The sequence below is a fragment of the Pteronotus mesoamericanus genome, unplaced genomic scaffold (genome assembly GCF_021234165.1).
Source record: "Pteronotus mesoamericanus isolate MK-2021 breed Mesoamerican mustached bat unplaced genomic scaffold, CSHL_Meso_final contig_78, whole genome shotgun sequence".
Lineage (NCBI taxonomy): Eukaryota > Metazoa > Chordata > Mammalia > Chiroptera > Mormoopidae > Pteronotus > Pteronotus mesoamericanus.
In genome coordinates this window covers 2567927-2587538 of record NW_026555258.1, presented here as the reverse complement: position 1 = coordinate 2587538, position 19612 = coordinate 2567927, and the positions used below count along the sequence as shown (strand labels likewise).

The 19612-nt window shown below is 67.4% G+C and overlaps 1 protein-coding gene across 3 annotated transcripts in view; it reads left to right on the top strand.

Annotated features, from left to right (window-relative positions):
• Positions 1-3945: 3945 nt before the first annotated feature.
• Positions 3946-19612, top strand: part of KCNT1 (potassium sodium-activated channel subfamily T member 1) — a 44258-nt gene continuing 28591 nt past the window's right edge. Inside the window, exon 1 of one of the 3 annotated variants that reach the window (XM_054584815.1) lies at positions 3946-4046. In XM_054584815.1, the coding sequence (XP_054440790.1) occupies positions 3952-4046 (95 nt within the window). In that variant the 5' untranslated portion in view covers positions 3946-3951. Of the gene's footprint in view, positions 4047-17181; positions 17340-19612 lie in introns of those variants that run through there. The other 2 variants (XM_054584816.1, XM_054584814.1) reach the window with 2 other exon arrangements.

The following is a 19612-nucleotide window of genomic DNA, read 5'->3' as shown; positions in this document are numbered from 1 at the left end:
AGAAAACGGCCTTGGGTGTTGAGGGGCACCAGTTAACCGTCTGCCGCCCCTGCCAACCCAGAACGGCTCATGGCCTCCCCGGATGGTCCGGGGTTGGCGGAGCCCCGGGCTCTGCCCACGCAGCTGCTGTGGGTGGGGTCCTCCAGCGCTGCTGCGGGGCGGCGGCGGCTGCGCCTTTGAGCGAGGCTCGGATTCGGCTATGCTGTTAGATGCTTTCATTTCCTCTCATGGGTTTCTGTGGATCTTCCTGTTTTCTAGGTAAGCCGTCGTGCCGGCTACGTCCGATTAGAGTTCGCCTCTCCCCCTCTCGGCGCTCACCTCTCTTTCCTCCCTTGGGTGGGAATGCCTTCCCCACGTCCCCGAAGCTGCGATGTTTGCCTAGGTTTCGGCGGGTTCCCTGCGCTGTTTCTGTAACGAGCTTACACACATTTCCCTCCGCATCTTACTCGTTGGCGGACTTCTGCCCCGGCTGTGGCCGTCCTCCTCTAACCTTGGGGTAACGAAGTGCACAGTGCTTTTCTAGGTCAAAGCTGTCCCCTTTGGGGAGCACAGGGTTGTGTTGGAATGTACTGGACCCACCGGCTGTGGCTCATGTAGGATTTCTCCGTGGGAGTCACAGGGAGGTCGCCAATGTCCACGCGGTTCTGTCAGTGTCTGGGCAGCGGGGTTACCAGCCTTGAAGGATGAACAGAGTAGCTTCCCCTTCTCCATGGTCTGACCGAGGGGACAGAACGTGACTGTGAAACTGTCAGGGCCCGTGCCCCCTGACCGCAGGAGCTCCCTCGGTCCTGCTGACAGCTTGGCCGCCCAGGGGGTGGGGACAGGGGACAGCAGCAGAAATCCCTGCCCTCAGAGGGGCTCCCCTGGGCGCAGCCGGGAGGGCAGCGGGTGGCGTCTGCGCCCGGCCGTCCCAGGAGGCAGGCACACAGGGGCAGAGCCTCTGTCCTCCAGAGCCTGGCCACGCTGCAGGCTCCCCTGCTCCAAATTAAAAGCTGACAGAAAGAAGCATGCGCGTGCCAGGCACAGCACTGAGCGCCCTGCACTGACTAGCTCATGGCTTGTTCGCCATCACCCGTGAGGGTCGGGGCCTGGGGACCTTCAGAACAGAGGAGGACACGGGCTCAGAGAGGTGAAGTGACTTCCTGGGGCCACCCAGCGTCTGCTCCCTGGGCCTGGCGGGTTTGTGCCCACGGCCCCGAGGGTCCCGAGAGGAGGGGGGCGCCCCGGCCTGACCTGGGAGGGGGCTGCTCTTCCCGCCAAGCTCTGTCGGGCTCCGGGGGCAGCTGCCTGCAGCTCCGGCCCCACGCGGCATCCTGGGGGCAAGTGAGGGCCCAGGAGGCAGGTGCCTTCCCAGCATCCTTTGCTGCAGCCACCACACAGAGGGCGAGACCGCCTCTGGGGTGTCCCTGAGTCACAAGGGAGGAGGGAGTGGGAAGGGGGGTGGGGGTGGACTGGCGGCGACCCCTGTGCCCAGTGCCAGGGTTGTGTTCTCACACTACCCGGACCACCTCAGCTTCTGCAGGGACAGAGCGGCGGAGTGCCTGCCCATCGGGAGGGGACAGCAGACGGCCGCAAAAGGCAGGCGGGCGGCAGAGCGATGCAGAGGGAGGGAGGGAATAAGCTGCCATTTACGCAACGGGCCTCGGCCTCGCTGGCCCCCAGGGTGAAGGCACCAAGGGTGACAACAGCGTGCGGCCCAGCTCACCCGGAAGCTCTCAGTGACACAGGCCTCCGGGCTTAGGCCGGGGCCTCAACCAGACCCCAGTGACCGAGCCGCCCGCGGCCCCTGCATGCCCAGCCCCCGCCCTCAGCCAGCATGGCGACCAGTCAGGCCCCCGCGGGCTCCCGCTCTGCGGGGGGGGGGGGGGGCGGCCAGGAGGGCTGCGGGCGTCTGCGCCCGCCGGAGGCCATTTCGGTGTCAGAGTCACGGGCGCACCGCGGGGGTGAGGGTGGGGGCGCGGCGCTCTGGTTGCTGCCCAGGCTGCATTCCGGGGGGCCGGCCTCCGACCCCCAGACCCCTCCCTCTCCGGGCCCCCCCCCAGCACACGGGGCCCCACGCTCTGAGATCTGCCGCCAGCCCGTCCACGTCAGGGCCCAGAGACCGAGAGAAAACCCGAAGGGCCAAAGTGAGGTGGGGGCGGCTGCCGCACCCGGGGGCCAGGCCTGGGCTCCGCCGTGGAAAAGGGGCGAACCAGGAAAACAGGGCTGTGCGGCTCCCCGCGGCCCCGCGGTGTGTGACTGAGGAAAAACACAAGCCACGCTGAGGCCATTAGGAAAATGTTATTTTTCCAATGCTGCCAGCTCCTCGGGGTTGGGCCTGTGACCTGGGAGAGCAGCTCCGGGCGGGGACGGTCCTGGAGCTGCTCCAGGGGCTGTGGGATGGGGGCACCGTCCCCGGGGGTGGGGGCCTGGGACAGTCCTGGGTCCCAGCCTGAGCAGGGAGGCACCTGCCCACCCATGTGGACCTCCTGCTCCGGGTGAGTAGCCCTCCGGCCTCCGGGCCCAGCCTGCCCTCGCTGCCCCCGCCCAGGCCTGGAGTGTGGTCAGCAGGTCCCTGCGCCTACCAGGAGGCTGAGAGGGCTCCTTGGTCCCCTGCTGCCCCCCACCTTAGGGGAATAGGCCTGATGGGGAAGAGAACCCCGCTCGCCCGGCTGGTTCTGCCTCCCTGGAGGGACTGAGACGGTCCCCCGCGCTGAAGAGTCACAGCTGGCGTGCGTCCCTCCCTGGGGTCCTGCCTCCTCCTCACGGCACCCGCTGGGGCTGTCGGAGGGTCTGAGGGGCGGCCCCGGGGGCGGCCTGGCTGGGCTCACCCGGACAGTCAGCTGATGCCAAAGGACCGGGAGTCCCAGGCGCTGGTTGGGGTCAGGAGCCCTGGGGTCTGCCCGTGTCCCCACCTGGGCTGTGGGGCTGGGTGTCCCCGCAGCATCCCGTTAGCAGGTGCGTAGCCGCCGCTGTGCTGTGACGGGCGCGGTGTGATCCTCTGAACCGGGGGCGGGTCGGGGGCGGGTCCTGGTACAACTGTCCAGAGAGCTTTGGGGGCGGCTGCCCCAGGAGGCTGGAAACTGGGAGCTCGGTGGCCCTGCTGGTCCCTGTCCCCACTTGCTGTATGTGGGTAACTGTAGCCGAAACTCGCTTTGATGTAGGGACGGGAGCAGGAAAAGTGCAGGAGCCCCAGAAGACAAAGGCTGCAGGTCAGAAGGGCCCTCCCGGGACCTGGTCTGGCCCCAGCCCCCAGCCCCCAGCCCCCAGCCCCACCACAGCCAGGTCTCAACTCGGGGGACTGGGGACATTGGCCTGGAGGGCTCTACCCTCCTCCACTGACACCCACTCCCAGGCTCTGATGCGACCTAAGCCGCTTGGCCCCAGGGAGGCCACAGACAAGCGCCTCCAGCTTCCTGGTGGCTCCCAGCAGCCTGACGGTCAGAGAGGAGGTCTTCGGGGCTGAGGCGGGCGTTCCGGACCCGGAGGGAGGCGGAGCAGCAAAGCCTGTTGGGGGGGGAGCAGCACTAGGAGGGCTTGCATGGAGCAGTGGGGGCCCAGGGCTGGTGTGAGCGCCTGCCCCTGAGGGGGTGGTGACAAGCCTCCCCCAGGCCCTGGAAGCACCTCCGAGTGGTGGGCACGGTGGCCAAGGCGGTGCAGGGCTGCTCAGCTTGGCTGGGCGCGCGGGCGGGTGAGGTGGGGGGGCCTGCGGGGTCAGGAGGGCTGGGTCTGCGTGCAGGAAGGGGGGCCGGGTCCTCGGCCAGGCAGGGCGGCTGCTGGGGACGGCGGTGGGGGCGGGGCGGGGGTGCAGCGCAGCCAGGGCAGGGTCTAGCGGGCCGTGCGGGGAGCCGGGCGCAGCAGGCGGCGGGCGCGCCAGGAACTGAGGGAGCGCCGGCGTGTGCCTGCAGGCAGCCCGGCGCTGGGGACGGCCGCCGCGGGGACGGCGTGCCCCTGGACTCCGCCAGCCTCAAGATGAGCGACCTGGACTCGGAGGTGCTGCCTCTGCCGCCGCGGTACCGTTTCCGGGACCTGCTGCTAGGCGACCAGTCCTTCCAGAACGACGACAGGTAGGGCGGTCGGGCGGGGGCTGCGCGGTGGGCGCGGCGCTGTCTGTGGTGCTGAAGCGGCGGGCCCTTAACTTTCCGGCTTCCGGGACCAGAAAAGTTTCAGGTGCCAGCGGGGACCAGGGGGACGGGATGGGGTGCTCCGTGCTGGGGCGCCTCCCCGGGTCTGCTCCCAGCGCCCCTGACCCCGCTCGCAGCTCTGCTCTTCTGGGGGACAAACGAGGGCTGGGGGCATCCCAGTGGCTGAGACTCACAGTCAGGTGGAGGGTTGGGAGCCATGTATTATGGATGAGGCAATTGTGTCCTTCAAGCTGATGCTGTGGTCACTTAACTGACGGTGACAACATTCCCTCGTCTCAAATTCTCCTGGGCAGAAACGAGCAAAATGCACTTAAATCTTTCGGTAAAGGACCCCAGAACGAGCCCTTGGGAATAATTCCTGTGCGGAGGGGGCTGGCAGGAAGCTGGGAGAAATCTTGCTTTTCTCTGCCTTTTCCCCAAATAGCTGTCTCGGGTAAGCACCTTCCTGCTGTCAGCCTCGGGGGAGGCGCTTTGACGCCTGCCGGGGAGGCAGCGCCAAGGACTCCCAGGGCTGGAGCCTGCGGGTTTGGACGGGAACACTTCCCTGGCAGCGTATCGGGGGGGCGGGGGCCCCGCCTCTGCTCCCTGGGCGAACCCGTAGTTCCCCTGACAATGCCGTTGTCGAGCGAGAGCAGAGTGCTCGGGGTTGCAGACTGTCAGGGCGCAAGCTGGACTCTCAGAAGGATCCCGGTGACCGCGCGGCTGGGAAGACGCGTCAGTGGGGAAGGTCAGCCGTGAGGACCGCGCACGCGAGGTGTGCAGACGGAGCAGCCTAGCGGACCTCACATGACACGCAGCCACTTCTGCAAGTAGGGCAGGAGAGCGGGAGGCCAATGTTGTCGCCTCTCGGAATCAAGGAACTCGGGTCCCACGAGGGGCTCCTTTAAGCGAGACGGTGTTTTATCTTGCTGGGCTGAGCACTGCAGCCATAAATAGACCCACCCAGGAGCATGTGACCCAGGGGAGAATCTCGTTTGACTCCCCGTGCGTGCGGGGACTGGCAGACGTGGCTGCGGGCTCTCCTGCCCTCCTGGGGTGCAGGGCAGGGCTGGGGCTTCCCTGAGCCAGGCGGTGTGTTCAGCATCTTCCTACGTCAGCACCAGCCTCTCCGTGCCTGTTCCGCGAGGACTTAGTCCGTTCCTGAAAACAGCAGCCGGGAGATTCTTCCGGTGTCCAGCAGCCGCCTCTCCCCTCCCCCAACCCCTCCGAGCCCGGGGCCTCTGGGTGCCTTGACACAGACCAGCGACCAGGGTTGGTGTCACTGGAATGACACAGCCCTCCGTTTGCAGGAGCGGGTGGCAGAGGCCTTTGCCGTCAGCCATTGGGTGGCATGTCTGCCTGGGGGGAACCATCCCGCCCCTGGCACTGAACCCTCCACGACGCCCTAGACCCTGTGGTCTGTGGTTTTTTATTGTGGTAAAATACATAAAATGTGAAATGCACCACGAGGGACACTGAGTGCGTTCACAGCGTTGTGCACTCTCCAGTTCTAGAGTGTTCCATCACCCGGAAGGAAGCCCCGTACCCACTAGTGTTCCCCCCCCTCCCGCACCCCAGGCTCCCGCAGCTCTGGGGCCTGGCGGTGAGCGTGGGGTCTGGGCGGGGTTTCAGGGCTCCCCTGGGGGCCGTGGGGCCTCGCAGGGCCTGCCCTTCGCTCGCTGCACACGGAGCCCCATTGCCGCGTCCCTTCTCAACCCTTCTCTGCCTGGGGCGGCTCCTGGGGTGCCGGAGGCAGGGCTGGCCCTGCCCTGTCCCGCTGTGAACCCTGTGTTCACAGGCTGCTCCCCCACGTCTCACGGGGCGGGCGGTGCAGGGCACCAGCACGGGGCTCCCGGAGGGCCCTGGGGGCACCTGAGCCCCCGTCCACAGGATGCACATGCGGGGCTCCCGTGGGCTCTGAGCTGATACCGCTGCCCAGGGAAGGGCAGCTGTGGGAGGCTACCCCCTGGGCGCCTGTCCGCGTGCCCCCAGAGCCGCAGGTCTCCTCCCCGCCTCTCATCCTCCGTCCTCCGTGGCAGGGCCCCTCCCCCATCACGGATTTCCAAAGCAGAGGATGGGGGGCAGGTGACCCCTGGCCTGCCAGGACCCCGCTGTGCGTAGGCAGTGGTGGCCAGGACGCCTCCCTGGGATGACGGAGGGGAGCAGCCCCCGGGTCTGGGGTGGCCAGGGGGCCTGAAAGTTTCGCGGCCCACAGACCTGCCTGCGCCCCCAGCAGGTCCCAGCCCCATTCGGGAGGCACTCCGGGGGCTCACACGGCCCTGGGTGTGCCCGGGACAGTCCCGCGGGGGTTGGGGGCCTGGGATGGGGGCCTGGGCCGCAGCGGCCGGGCCTGTGTGGGCTGGGGAAGCCCGCGCAGAGGGGGCATCGGGCAGAGGTGGAGCTGGTCCCCTCCGCCTCCCACACGGGCAGGCCCTGCCCCACCCCCACCCCCCACAGGCTGTTCTTCGTTCGGTTCCGGTGTAGAACACTCCCCTCCTCCACTCTGCACCCCCCTCACAGCCCAGGGCCCGCTCTGCCGCGGGGGATGGGGTGCCACGCCGACCTTGGCTCCCCAGGCAGCGAGCGGGCGGGCAGGGCCGTGGGCTTGCTGTTCTCCAGGGGGATAAAGCCAGAGCTGTGAGTCACCACCGGCTCCAGCCACCACAGCCGCCGCAGCTTCACGCCTGTGGCCTTGGGGAGGGAGGGCTCGGCCCACGTGGCGAAGGAGGCGGGCGGCCTCCCTAGGAGCCAAGCGGGGTGGTGGGCAGGGCCTCCCAGAGCAGCTGAGGGCCTGGGGCAGCCTCCCTGCCGCCGCCCGCGGCCCAGGTCTGGGGGTACCCCGTCCGGACGTCCCGCTGCCCCTTCGCCCGGAGCCAGGGTGCAGCCCGGGGAGGCCCTGGCCCCTCCGGTCAGTGCCGCCCCTCCCATGTGCCTGGAAATCCGGGCACGGGGCACCGTGGTCCTGGGGACACACTGGGGGGCCCGAGGGCCTCCTCCACAGCCCAGGGGCTGCAGACCCCAGCCCGGCTGTGGAACCCTCTGCGGGGCTGGATAACAGCCCCCCGCCAAGGGCGACTATGATGCGGCAGCAACAGAAGGGGCAGGAAAGGGCTTTGGTCCTCGCCCACCCCTAGTCTGTGACGCGGGCGGACGGCGGCCTCAGCCCCACCCCTCGGGCCCAGGAAGGGGCCATGGGTGCAGGGGCGGGCTCTGTGCCGTGAGGTGCTGGACGTGGCAGCTGCCCCAGGGGCTTGTCCCCCACAAGGAACACAATGACCGGAAGGCTGGGGTGGGCGAGCGCCAGGTGGGGAGCAAGGGCCTGCCCACTGGCAGCTCCTGGCCAGCGTTTGGGACCCACCACCTTCGCGCTGCCTGCCGGCCAGCGTGCGGCCCAGCTCTCCCGAAGGTCCCGGGGCTGCAGCCGGGGGCCGTGCCAGGGTCTGCGTCCCCGCTCCCTCCCAGGCCAGGGGGGCGAGCAGGTGGCCGAGTGGGCCATCTGCCGCCTCCAGGGGCCCAGGCTGCGGGCACTGGGGGGCCGGGGCGGGGGGCCTGCTGCGGGGAGGCCAGGGGTCCCGCGGTGCCCGCGGGGCCCCCCGCCTCTGTCCCTGGACCCCTCGGGCAGCCCAGGGTGGACTGCCGTGTGTCCCTGGAGTTGAGCAACACCAGTGTTGTTTCACACAACACGCCGAGAGAGAGGCGGGAGGACAGACCCCTGCCTGGCGCAGCGGGAGCGGCTGTTGAAAACAGTGGCCTACTCCTGACCCCGGTGCCGCCGGCCTGGGCCCTGAGGGGAGGGGGCTCTGCCGGGGGCCGCCCCGCCCCCTCCTCTGCGCAGAAGCCTATCCGGCACCCTGGGTCCCAGCAGCTGGGGACAGAGCCAGGCTCCTCCCATGGGAAGAGGGCCCTGTGGGAGGGGCGGCCTCTCTAGGAACAGCCTGTGCTCGGAGCCGCTCACCTGCAGTTAGTTGTTGATGACGGAGCGAAGCCGAGCTGGGTTGGGGAGCCCTGCCAGCCCCGGGGCAGGCAGGCGGCGGGGGCTCAGCACCGACGCCCCCACCCCATCCCGAGGCACCAGGCCGCCCCCTCCTCCCGGCCCCGCCCGGGGCCCATGCTGACCCCTCAGGGCCTGCCCGGGTTTGCCCTCCCTGTCCTGGCACCACCCACGTCCTGCCCCCTCCTCCCGCCCCGGCCCCGGGCTGGTGAGGCGGGTGTCCCCCTGGGCCGTGGGCCTGTGCGGCCCCTCGCTGTCTCTGCGGCTGCCTCCCAGGGACTCGAGTGCATGGCTCCAAGTCGCAGTCCTGAGTTAATTGAGAAGCAAAACCCAGCCGCCCGGTGAGGGGGCGGCCAGCGCCCTCCAGTGTCACGAAAGTTAGAGGCAGCTTCGGGTTCACGTCTCCACCCCGTGCAGGCGCGACCTGCTGCCCTGAGGGTCCTTTCTGTAAGCGCGTGTCCTGAGCACACCCCCCTCCCGCCCCCCCCCGCCCCATGATGCCAGTGGGGGGCGGCGGGGTTCGGCCACGTCACAGCCCCGCAGGCAGCTTGTCCGCTGCCCAAGACCGGCCCCCAACGTCAGGGCGCCAGCAACACAGATGGGGGTGCTGGTGAGGACCCCGTTCCAGGTTTAAGCTGCTCTCTGGCAGTGTCCTCACAAGGCATGTGTGTTGGGGTGGGGAGGGGGACAGAAAGAGCCCTAGTTTTCTATAAAGACATTAATCCCACCCTGGCTGGTGTGGCTCAGTGGATTGAGCACCGACCTGCGAACCAAAGGGTCGTCAGTTCGATTCCCAGTCAGGCCACAGGCCTGGGCTGCAGGCCAGGCCCCCACTAGGGGGTGTGAGAGGCAACCACCCATGGATGTTTCTCTCCCTCTCTTTCTCCCTCCCTTCCCTTCTCTCTAAAAATAAATAAATCTTTTTTTTAAAAAGTCTTTAAAAAAAAGACATCAGTCCCATCATGGGGCCTACCCTCATGACCTCATTCGACCTAATCACCTCCTCACACTCACGCGGGCTCAGGGCTTCTATGGGTGGGTTTGGGGGGCACGGGCATTTAGTCCACGGAGGCTGGGGGATGCAGCTGACACCTCTGTCGGTTCCCAGCGGACCAGACGGCAGGGAACCTTTCTGGGGACCAAGCTGTGCTCCGGTTTAAGTCCGGGCGCCTGCTGGGAGCGTCCCCTCCTCTCCAGACGGGGCCTGTTGCCTGCCTGAGTGGGGGCAGATCCCCCAGGAAAGGGACCCGTTCAGGGCCACACCGCTAAGTGGGGGACCTTCAGCAGGAAGGGGTCTGTGGTGTTTTGGAGATGGGGCCTTCGTGACGTAATTAGGGTAACGATCCGGAGACGAGACCCTGGGTGGGCGTGAGCCCCGCTTCCAAGGCGGGTGTCCTTGGACGAAGAGGAGGGGACGCACACAGGGAAAGCCAGGGGGCGAGAGCAGAGACCGGAGTATGCGGCCGCGAGCCAGGGCTGCGTGGGGCCCCCAGGAGCTGGGAGAGGCGGGAAGGGCCCTCCCCTGGAGCCTCCAGAGGGAGCGTGGCCCCAGGACCCCTTGGCTTCTGATTTCTGGCCACGGAGCTGAGAGGAAATAAATTCCTGTTGTTGTAAGGCCCCCATTTGTGGCAATCCGTCACCGCAGCCCCGGGGCACCGGCTCCCCCCAGCGGAGGGTGCCGGTGGGGCGGGGAGGCCCCCCGAGGCCGGGGACGCAGCGGCGCAACGCCAGCCGCTGTCCGGTCACTCGGGGAGATTGCAGGGTGGGCTGCGGGGCCACCCCGAGCCTGTGGGTGGGCACCGCCCTTGCCAGGGGGCCCTGGGCCAGGCGGGGCCACCCGCGACTAACATGGCCTGTCCTTCTGCTGGGCTGTTTTCCCGCCAGGTCCTAAATTGACTGAAAAAGTGCTCGAGCCCTGACTGGCGTGGCTTAGTGGGTTGAGAGGTCACCGGTTCAATTCTTGGTCAGGACACAGGCCTGGATTGTGGGTCAGGTCCCCAGCCGGGGGCGTGTGAGAGGCGACCCATAGATGCTTCTCTCACACATCAATGTTTCTCTCCTTTATCTCTAAAAATAAATAAATAAAATCTTTTTTTTTTAAAAAGAAAGAAAATGTGCTCAAATGTGGAAATCCAGAAAAGAGGCTCCCTCCCGCCTCTCCCCGCCCCATGTTCCCCCCTTCCTGGCCACGGCCATGGGCAGCTCCCCAGGCCAGCCTCCCCCGGGCAGCGGGGAGAGAGGAAGAAGGGGCGGGGCCTGCTGCAGCCTTCACGAGGACCTTGACCCCACAGCTGCCCGGGAAGGAGGCCACCCAGCAGGCAAGGGACACCGCTCCAGTGGGGTCATTCCCTGTGAGCCCATGGAAGGGCAGTGAAGGTGCGGGAAGGCCTGCGGGTCAGGAGGGACCAGAGGAGCTGAGGGTGTCAGGACGGGGCGGGGGGCCGGGCCAGGTGCAGGCTGCGCGGGGGAGGCCGAGGGGACAGACGGCCTGAGCGGATGGACGGGGGCCCCCGGCTCCTCTCCGCAGCTCCATGCTGGGTGGGGGCAGCCCCCTAGCCTGGAGGGGCCCTGGCCTGGTCCCCGCATCTCGGCCCCTACCAGGCCCAGGAGCCCCTTCTGGCTGCACCACCCTCCTCCCGGGCCCATGGGGCACTTGAGTGATGGTTCACCCCTCTTTTTTTCTTAATTTTACTTCTCAATTGCAGTTGACAGTAGCATTTCGCATTAGTTTCAGGTGAGCGGCACGGGGGTCAGACCATCACCAATCGCACCCTCTACCGAGGGCCCCGCCTTCTCTCTTCACCCCCCGCAGCGTCCGTGGGCCGTTCAGCAAGTGCCCGCCTCAGGGGCTGCTGACGGGCAGAGGTCCCCTTCGGGGGGCAAGGCGCCTGCCCGCCCATCTGCTGGAGAGGCTCAGACGCCGATTCCTGCCTCTGCCGCCCACACCAGTTCTGCCATTGTTCCGGGGGCCTCTTCCCAGGGCCCAGACAGAGGGGCCACCTGGGAGCAGGGAGACGGACCCCAGGCCTGTGTTCCTTTTCAGAGGGACGGGTGGCCAAGGGCCGTGCCAGGGCCTGGTGGCGGCTGGAACACCCCCCACCGCCCCCCACCCCGTGCCAGCCCCCGCCCCCTCCCCGGACTCTCTGGGCGGGAGGAGGGGCTCCCAGGGGAGCTGTCGGGGTCTGCCCAGGCTGCGGACAGCCGGGCAGGGCCCAGGACGCGTCCCAGGCCTTCTGACCGCGGCCCTCCAAAGATGTCTTCGTCTTAACCTGTGGGGCCTGTGAATGTGGCCTCGCATGGTGGTCAAGTTAAGGATTTTTAAATTTCTTATTTATTTATTTTCAGACAGAGGCTTCCCCTCAGGGGAAGAGAGGGAGAGAAACATTGATCGGTTGCCTTTCACATGCGCCCTGACCAGGCACCAAACCCACTGACAGGGAATCCAACCGGTGACCTTTTCACTTTGCAAGACGATGCCCAACCCACTGGGCCACACGGCCTGGGCCAAGTTAAGGATCTTTTTCAAAAAAACATTTTTCATTTTTTTTAGAGAGGGAAAGGGTATTTTTTAGAGAGAAGGGAAGGGAGGGAGGGAGAAAGAGGAAGGAAAACATCAGTGTGTGTTTGGCCCTTGTGCGCCCCCTGCTGGGGGCCTGGCCTGCAACCCAGGTATGTGCCCTGACTAAGAATCGAACCAACGACCCTCTGGTTCACAGGCCAGCACTCAGTCCACTGAGCCGCACCAGCCAGCGCCCAAGTTAAGGATTCTGACATCAGAGATCATCCTGGTGCCCAAAAGGCCATCCCACATGTCCTTCTAAGAGGGAGGCATGACAGGTTGAAGGGGTCAATTTGTTAAGTATGTTTCACTGCAAGATGAAAAAAAAAAAAAACGGAGAGGGAGACAGCGCAGAGGAGACGCCGTGAGAATGGCGGCGGGGGCTGAGGGATGTGGCGCAGAAGGGACGCTGGAGCCCCGGCCGCCGGAGGAGGCAGGAGGGGCCCTCGCCGGAGCCGACGGGGCCTGGCGCGGCGCCGCGACACCTGGGTCTCTGCCCAGCGAGGCTGATTTCGGACATCTGGCCTCAACACCATGGGAGAATACACTTCTGTTGTCAAAGCTACTCCGTGTGGTCAGTTGTCACGGCAGCCATAGGACGCGCAAACGCCAGGAAATCTCACGACTGCCTCGGGGAGAGTGAACGTCGGGGGAGAAATACGGGACTGGTGGCCAGGCCAGCCGCCCCCCCCGACCTGCCCTGCACTTGGAGGGGGGCAAGAGGAGAGGAGGTGACCCCCTCAGAGCTTAGGGAGCCCCAGGGAGGGAGTGAGGGCCCTGGGTGTGGGGGGCAGGGCTGGGGGTCCCAGGGGAGCAGCACAGACCTGGCCTGGGGGAGACCTGCCCATGGCCCCCAATGGACCGTCTGGCTGGCTCAGGCCAGGCATCGCGCTGTCTGCTGAGTAGGAATCGCCAACTCCTCCGACCAGGACCAGTTCCTGCCCAGTGGGGCCCCAGGGCTACATAGAATGAGACATCACACAGGAAGACGCACTTGCACATGTGGGGGCTGGGCTGCGCCCCTCAGAAGCTCGTATGTTGGACCTCGAACCCTTGCACCTCGAATGTGACCTAATGTGAAAACAGGCTCTTCCCAGGTACGAAGCGAGCGGACACCATTCGGGCGGCCCTCCGCCAGCGTGCCGGGTGTCCTCGTCAGGAGGAGGGGGAAACCGGAGACAGGAGGCGTCCAGTCCAGCTCCATACCGAGGAGAGGCCGGCGCAGCCGGCGCCACCCATGCCCAGACCTCGGGCGCGTAGCCTCCGGCCTGTGAGACACCGCTGGTCTGCTGTTCAAGCCGCAAAACTCACACACGGCGAAAGGGACTTGGGATCCCAATCAGGGTGACCAATCAGTGGACTCTGAGTTCCCCCGGGGAGATGCCTGAGGGGCCCAGTCTCGTCACAGAGCCCTGGCAGAGGAGCCATCGCTCTGGCCGGCATGGGGAGGTGGCACGCCAGCGCTGGCCTTAAGGATGGAGGGGCCCCGTGCCTTTAGGGACTGAGCGGCCAGTGAGGAAGGGCTGACCTCAGCCCTCCTCCCTCGGGGCCACAGGCGAGAGCCCTCCTTGCAATGCCAACCTGGGCCTCGCAAAACCCTGAGCCGAAGACCAAGCCCAGCTGTGTCTGGCCTCTAACTGCAGCGCTGCGGGCAGCGCACGGGCGGCTGAAGCCTCAAGGCTAGAAGGCGTTTGTCATGCGGCAAAGATGGCGCACGCACGGGCTCCTTGTCCTGCAGAAGCGTCCGCCGCCTCCGCGGGCCAGTGTGCCTGGTCCTACAGGCTCCCTTGTCCCGCTGCCCCAATCACCCTTCAAACTGGTTCTGAGGACCCAGAGGACGGAGCCTGAATGATTAGGCAAGAGAACGTTTAAAGTGCCACCAGGCCCCAGGCCCTTTACATCCTGCCTGTCCCTCCATTCGAGATGGCCAGATGGCCCCCCGGGGTCACGATGGCAGACCAGCCTTCCACCGAGCAGTTACGCTCCCCACTTGCTGCCTCAAGGGGACCTGCCACCTGTGAACATCGGTTCCACCCATGGAGCATCCTCACTGAGCCCCACGCTCACGGCGGCTGGGAATGTCCGCCCGTCCTGCCCTTGTCCCCCGCTCCGCGCCTACCCCCCAGCATGACTATGTGAGTATCAGCCCTGTTCTCCAAGGGTGCGTCCCTCCAGTGCGCACCAAAGTGTCACCCCACCGACAGGCAGCACACACCCTGTCCGTTCCCTTTGACCCCCAGTTTTCACAGTGAGGAAGCCGCGGGTGGTGACAGAACGCAAGATGGTTCCTCTTTCCGGGTCTCCTGCGCTGACCCATGGGGCCGCGCGGGCTTACCGTGTCCCCCAAGACCCACACGTCTCGGACGCGACCTCTGGACTTGCAGATGTGCTGGTGAGTCTTCCTTGAGCATGTGGTCCCGGATCATCGGGGCAGGCCCCCCGGAGTCCCCGGGGGTCCTCAGAGAGGGAGGCGGATCGGAGCGAGGCCCCGCCAGCTGTGCGGGGGCCTCCGGAAGCCAGGAGGGCAGGGAGCAGTCTCCCCGGCGCCCCAGAAGGAGCCCCCGCCCGCACTCAGCGTCCAGGACTCTCCTTCAGAACGCGAGATGGTGTCTGTGTGTTTAAGCCACCAAGATCGTGGTCACTCACCTGCTGAGTTCTCTTCACCGTCCCTCTGCTCCTCCATTGTCGCTGATGGGGCCAGCGGGAGCCCTTCCTGCCGGATGCGGGATTCCCTTTCTTCCCAACTGTTTTTTTATAAAAAAGTACACGTAACAGCAACCATCTCCCCCACATCCCAGGGCGCGGCTCAGGGGCGTTGGGGACATTCACACTGGTGTGCAGCCGCCGCCGCCATCCTCCCCGGGACTGTCCATCCTCCCACACGGACGCTCCGTCCCCACGAGACACCTGCTCCCACCCCTGCCCCAGCCCCGGCCCCACCGTGGACTCCCTCTCTCTGTGGCTCTGCCTCCTCCAGGGACCTCGTGTGAGTGGGGCTATAGATACACATCCTCTGTGTCATCTCACTCGGCACAGCGTCCCCCAGGCCCCTCCCTGTGGCAGCCGCTGTCAGGGCCCCCTTCCTTTCCGAGGCGGAATCATACTCCACTGTATCCCCTGTTGTTGTCTGCCGGGCGCTTTGAGAATGTATCCCACACCCAGTTGCTCTCCCCGCCCCCATCTCAACTTCAGGGTGTCACCGTCTACCCACTTCCTCACCCCGGCCCCTCCCCGCCCCCGTCCAGCCCTCCCCTCTCCAGCGGGGGTGGCTGGTGGTTGGCAGTCCCACTCAGTGCAAAGGAGGGCGGCGGAATGCTCACCCACCCTCCCCACGGGCCGCTGGGCGCGGGGATGAGGCAGCACTTACAGGAGGCTTAAGTGCCCAAGGAAAAGGCCATGCGCTTTCTATCCGCCCCACCCCGAGCGCAGCCCTGGAGCTCCAGGTCACCGCGTGGAGTGCTGGGTCACCTCGGGGGCCTGGGCCGGGACCCCTGCAGGACAGTCCTCACGGAGCCCCAAGGCCAGAAACCACAGCCTCCGTCCCCACGGGAGGGCTGGCTCTCCTCCCCGCACAGGGAGCACCTGACTTTCTACGACAAAAGCGGAGATCATTTTCAAAACAAATCGACCCTGAGCCCTGAGCCGTGCAGCAGCCGCCTGAGCCGTCCCCGCCCCCCCACCCCGCCCAGGACGGGGCCGGCGCTGGCAGGGGCCGGCGCTCCTTCCGCGCGCCCCAGCCACCTTGTTTGTGAGATCGCTCCATACAAAACGTGGGCGTCCTGCCCGGTCACCGGGCTCCGGCCCTGGGCCCAGACGCTCTCGGTGCCTGAGGATGGACAGCACTCTCTAAACCCAGCATCGGAAGGGACACCACACTCGTGGCGGACAGGCCGGACCCTGCGCCTTCCCGCGGGCGGCCGGGCCCCGGGCTCCCTGTGCCTCACGGCGTCGTGCGTGGGCACCCCAAGACGGCTGCTGGTAGCTGCCCTTGCTCTCTTTGTGAAGTCTGGTCCCCCAGGAGCTTCTTGCACTTCCTGGGGTGCACGGCAAGCACCCCCCCACCGACCATTTTCCTGGGTGTTCCCCCGGGGCCGCGCAGGGTGCTGCGTCGCCTGTGGTCTTTCTGCAGGGAGGGCAGGGAGTGGCCGGCACCTGCTCGCCCCTTTCCCCAGGGGCAGGCAGGGGCCCGGCCAGTGTGAACACCTCACCCCTCCAGGGCAGCTACGGACATGAGCCCCGGTCAGGGAGGCGCACGGGTCAGTGCTTGCGGAGACCACCAGCGGCTGCCCAAGACCCCGTTCCTTACTCAGCCATGCCTGGGAGGGGCTTGGCGGGCAACGGGTGCCCTGGCGCCGCCGCCTCCCCGCAAACCTTCCGCGGTGCCAGTCCCCACTGGTGGGCGGGTTCGCGAGTTGGGTGAAGAAACGGCCACCTGGAGCCTTGGCTCTGGTGAGCGAGTCAGGAGGGCAGCCGCTGAGGAGCCCCTCCCCCCAGCTGGGCTACAGGGCACGCAAGCCCGGAGCCTGGTCCTCCCGGCACCAATAGCTGTTTCCAGGGTGAGTCCCCTCTGCTCGGGTCTCGTCCATGAAATGGAAGGAGCTGGGCAGCAGGGAGCCGAGGCTTAGTCAGTCTGGAGTCCCCGTGCCGCCCCTTCTTGTCCTGGCCTCCTGGGGAAGCCACTCCTCTCAGGCAGCAGCAGGTGCTCCGTGTCCCCACTGTGCAGAACAGACGGGAACCCGCACGGCGTGCAGGCTGGAGTTCGTGCTCCGGGAGCTGGCGGGGGCTCGTCCCGCAGGGCGCCCTGCGTTCACAGAGCAGGGTTCGCGGCTGGAGCCCATGCTGGCCCCGAGCCTGGGGTGCAGGACGGGCACTGAGAAGTGGCTGTCCCCACGGACACACTGGACGCTTTAAGGGTAGACGATGGGGGGAGGTGGGACCCTGAGTGTCTGTGGGAGGGAGGACCCACGGACAGCAATGTCCTGCCAGGCGGGGGATGGACCCACCCACCTTGGGCAGGCTTCAGGGTCGAGGCTGGACGGTGAGCAGGGCTTGGGGCAGGCCATCCGGGCACCACCCGGGTCCCCAGGACTCACGGGCGGCGTGAGTTGGGCATATGGCCCAACCCCAAGGGCCCTCTCCCCTCTCCAGCAGTCCTGCCTGCGGAGGTGAGTGGCCAAGAGCCATGAGCTGTCACCGCGCCACTCTCTCCCTCCCTCCCCCCAGCGCGGTGACAGTCGTGATTATTGTTACTCCTTCCGTTACAGGGCTGCCCCTGGCAGCCGCGGGGCGCTGAGACCCCCTCCCGCAGGGGCGTCCTTGGCGTGGGGCCTCTGGGGTGGGGCAGGGCAATGAGCCTGGGCCTTCTGGGTCGCCCCCTACGCCCGCCCCGTAGAGGGGGCGCCTCCCCCCAGCTCCCCAGCCCCCCCTCCCCGGGCCATTCCACTGCGGCAGCGGCGCGGGGAGGGCGCGGGGCGGTGCTGCGATGGTAGCTCCCGCCTCCTGCCGCCGCCGCCGTGCGCTCCCGCAGGATGGCGCGGGCCAAGCTGCCGCGCTCGCCGTCCGAAGGCAAGGCGGGCCCCGGGGGCGCCCCCCCGGCCGGCGCCTCAGCCCCCGAGGAGCCGCACGGGCTCAGCCCGCTGCTGCCGGCCCGTGGCGGGGGTTCCGTGGGCAGCGACGTGGGCCAGAGGTAGGGGCGCGGGCCAGAGACCCGAGCGCCGCCGCCGCCGCCGCCGCCGCCGGGAGGGGCTTTGCATCGCTGCCGCTCGCATCCTGCACGCGCTCCGCTGAGCTGCCCGTCGCCTGCAGCCGCGGGAAGGGGCGGGGGCGGCCGGTCCCAGTCTTCCCTGGACCCCCGCTTAAGCGCCACGACCACGCAGTGGGTCCCCAGCCTGCCTTGGGGACCCCGTGGGACGTGCTCCCTCCTGTTCTTAGGGGCTAGCTCAGTGGGCCTGCCGGTAAGACTGGAGGGGAGAAAGGAAGCGGGGACCAGCGCGCTGTTCCGGGTGCCTCAGTGACCCCCGTGGGAGCCCCATCCCACTGGGGACCACACTCACGTTGGTTCCCCAGAAGCCGCTTGGAGGAGGCCGGGCCAGTATCTGTGCCCCCGCTTCGAGGTGGCCCAGGGAGGCCAGCAGGCTGGCGGACGGCTGCCCAGCAGATTGGAGCTGGGCCAGGGCTCAGGCTCCCAGGAGCCGGTGGCAGCCAGGGTGCAGGAAGCCAGTTCCCTGGGGAGAGAGCCCGCCAGGCCAGGCCGGGCCAGGCCGACCCTGCTCCGGCCCCCCTGAGTGTGGGGGGCGGGCAGAACCAGCGCCCCCATTGCACAGATGAGGGCACCGAGGCTCTGTCTGCGGCACTCACGCCAGCCGGCCCCCCTCCCCCGCGTCGGGCCCAGAGCCCTCCCAGATCAGGGCCGCCCTGGTCACGGTCACCGACACCTGTACCTGGCAGAGGTGCCGGCGGGGCCAGGGCAAGGTGGGCACAGCTTCCTGGGCGCCGGCGCCTCGGGGGCAGGGGACACGGGGGGCGGGCAGGGGGCACGGGGGCGGCAGGGCCAACGTCTGGGGAGGGGCCAGGCCGTGTCAGGCCTGGGGCGGGCGGCTGGCAGAGACGGGCCTGGCAGATGGCAGGACCGCGGTGCCTGGGGAGTCTCTCCCCGGCCCCTCCCACCCGCCACAGGCCACCTGGGGGGCCTCCACGCCCTCACACCCTGTTTCCTGCTCCTCAAAGCCCCCTGGGGGAAAGCTGGCGCCCAGCATGTTTCCACTGGCCCAGGAGGCTGCTAAGGCTGGACAGTAAGTGCTTCTAATAGGCTCTGGGGACCAGATCCCTCTCCTCTCCATCTCCTTCCTGGACCCTGTGGGGGGGCTCCAGAGGCTCAAGGGCTCGGCTTCCTGCCATGTCCCGTTCCTGCAGGGACAGCAGGCGCTGCCCAGACTGCATCTCAGCCCACAGTGCAGCTGCAGGCCACCTCCTCCAGGAAGCCCTCCCCCACGCCCTGTCCCGTGCTGACCCTTAGCCCGGGCAGCCTCACTCGCTCAGTCCCCCAGCAGCCCCAGAGGTGCCGGGTCCTGGTCAGCGTCCCCTCGCAGAGCAGGGAGATGGGAGCTGCCTGGGGCCCGGCAGCCTCCCCTCCCCGGTGTCGAGGGCCGGCTGAGGTCAGGCGGCCACGAGCCACAGCAGGGTCCTGAGCGGAGGAGGACTCGCAGGGTTTGTGCTCCAGGAACGCGGGTCCGATGCCTCCAGCGCGCCCCCAGTAGGGAGACAGGCACCCTCTGTCACCAGAGCTGGCGGCTGCAGCTCCTGCAGCTGCCCCTGTCCTGCATGCCTGGCCACCTTCTGGAGTCAGCCAGGGTCACGGCTCACCGGACCCAGTGTCCCCAGAGCAGCCCAGAGTCTCCAGGAGGCAGCGAGCAAAGGGACTGAGCCACAGGGAGGTGCCTGGCCCCGCTGCCGTGCCGTCCCTGCCGCCCTGCACCCCGCCTCCTGGACGCTGAGGGCCAGTGCCGGTCCCTCCTCGCCTCCCAGCCTGGACGCACGGGCTTGGAGCCTGTGGGCCTCTCCTTTATTCTCCCTTCCCGCGGTCCACCTTCTAGTGTGAGGTGGGGGAGGGGCTGGTTAGAAAGCGTGACCTGGGGTGCAGGTAATGAAGACCATTGCTCAAGAGCTTTTGAGCAAAAGAGCCAGGGAGAGGGGCCGGCCAAGTACTGAAAACCTGGGTGGGTCAAGGCTGAGCTGGGCCCCTGCATGTCCCCAACAACCTGGAGCTGGTGGCCTTGAACCCTGCACAGCCTCACACCTGCCGGGGCCCAGCGCCAGGCGCCCTGACTGGGAGGGAAGGGCCAGAGCGGGGGACAGGGGAGGTGGGAGAGGAAGGTCGGTTCCGTGGCCACTCTCCCAGGCTTGGGCTTTGCCCGACTGAGGGGCTCCCTCGTGTACTGTTGAAGAGGACACTTGGGGGTG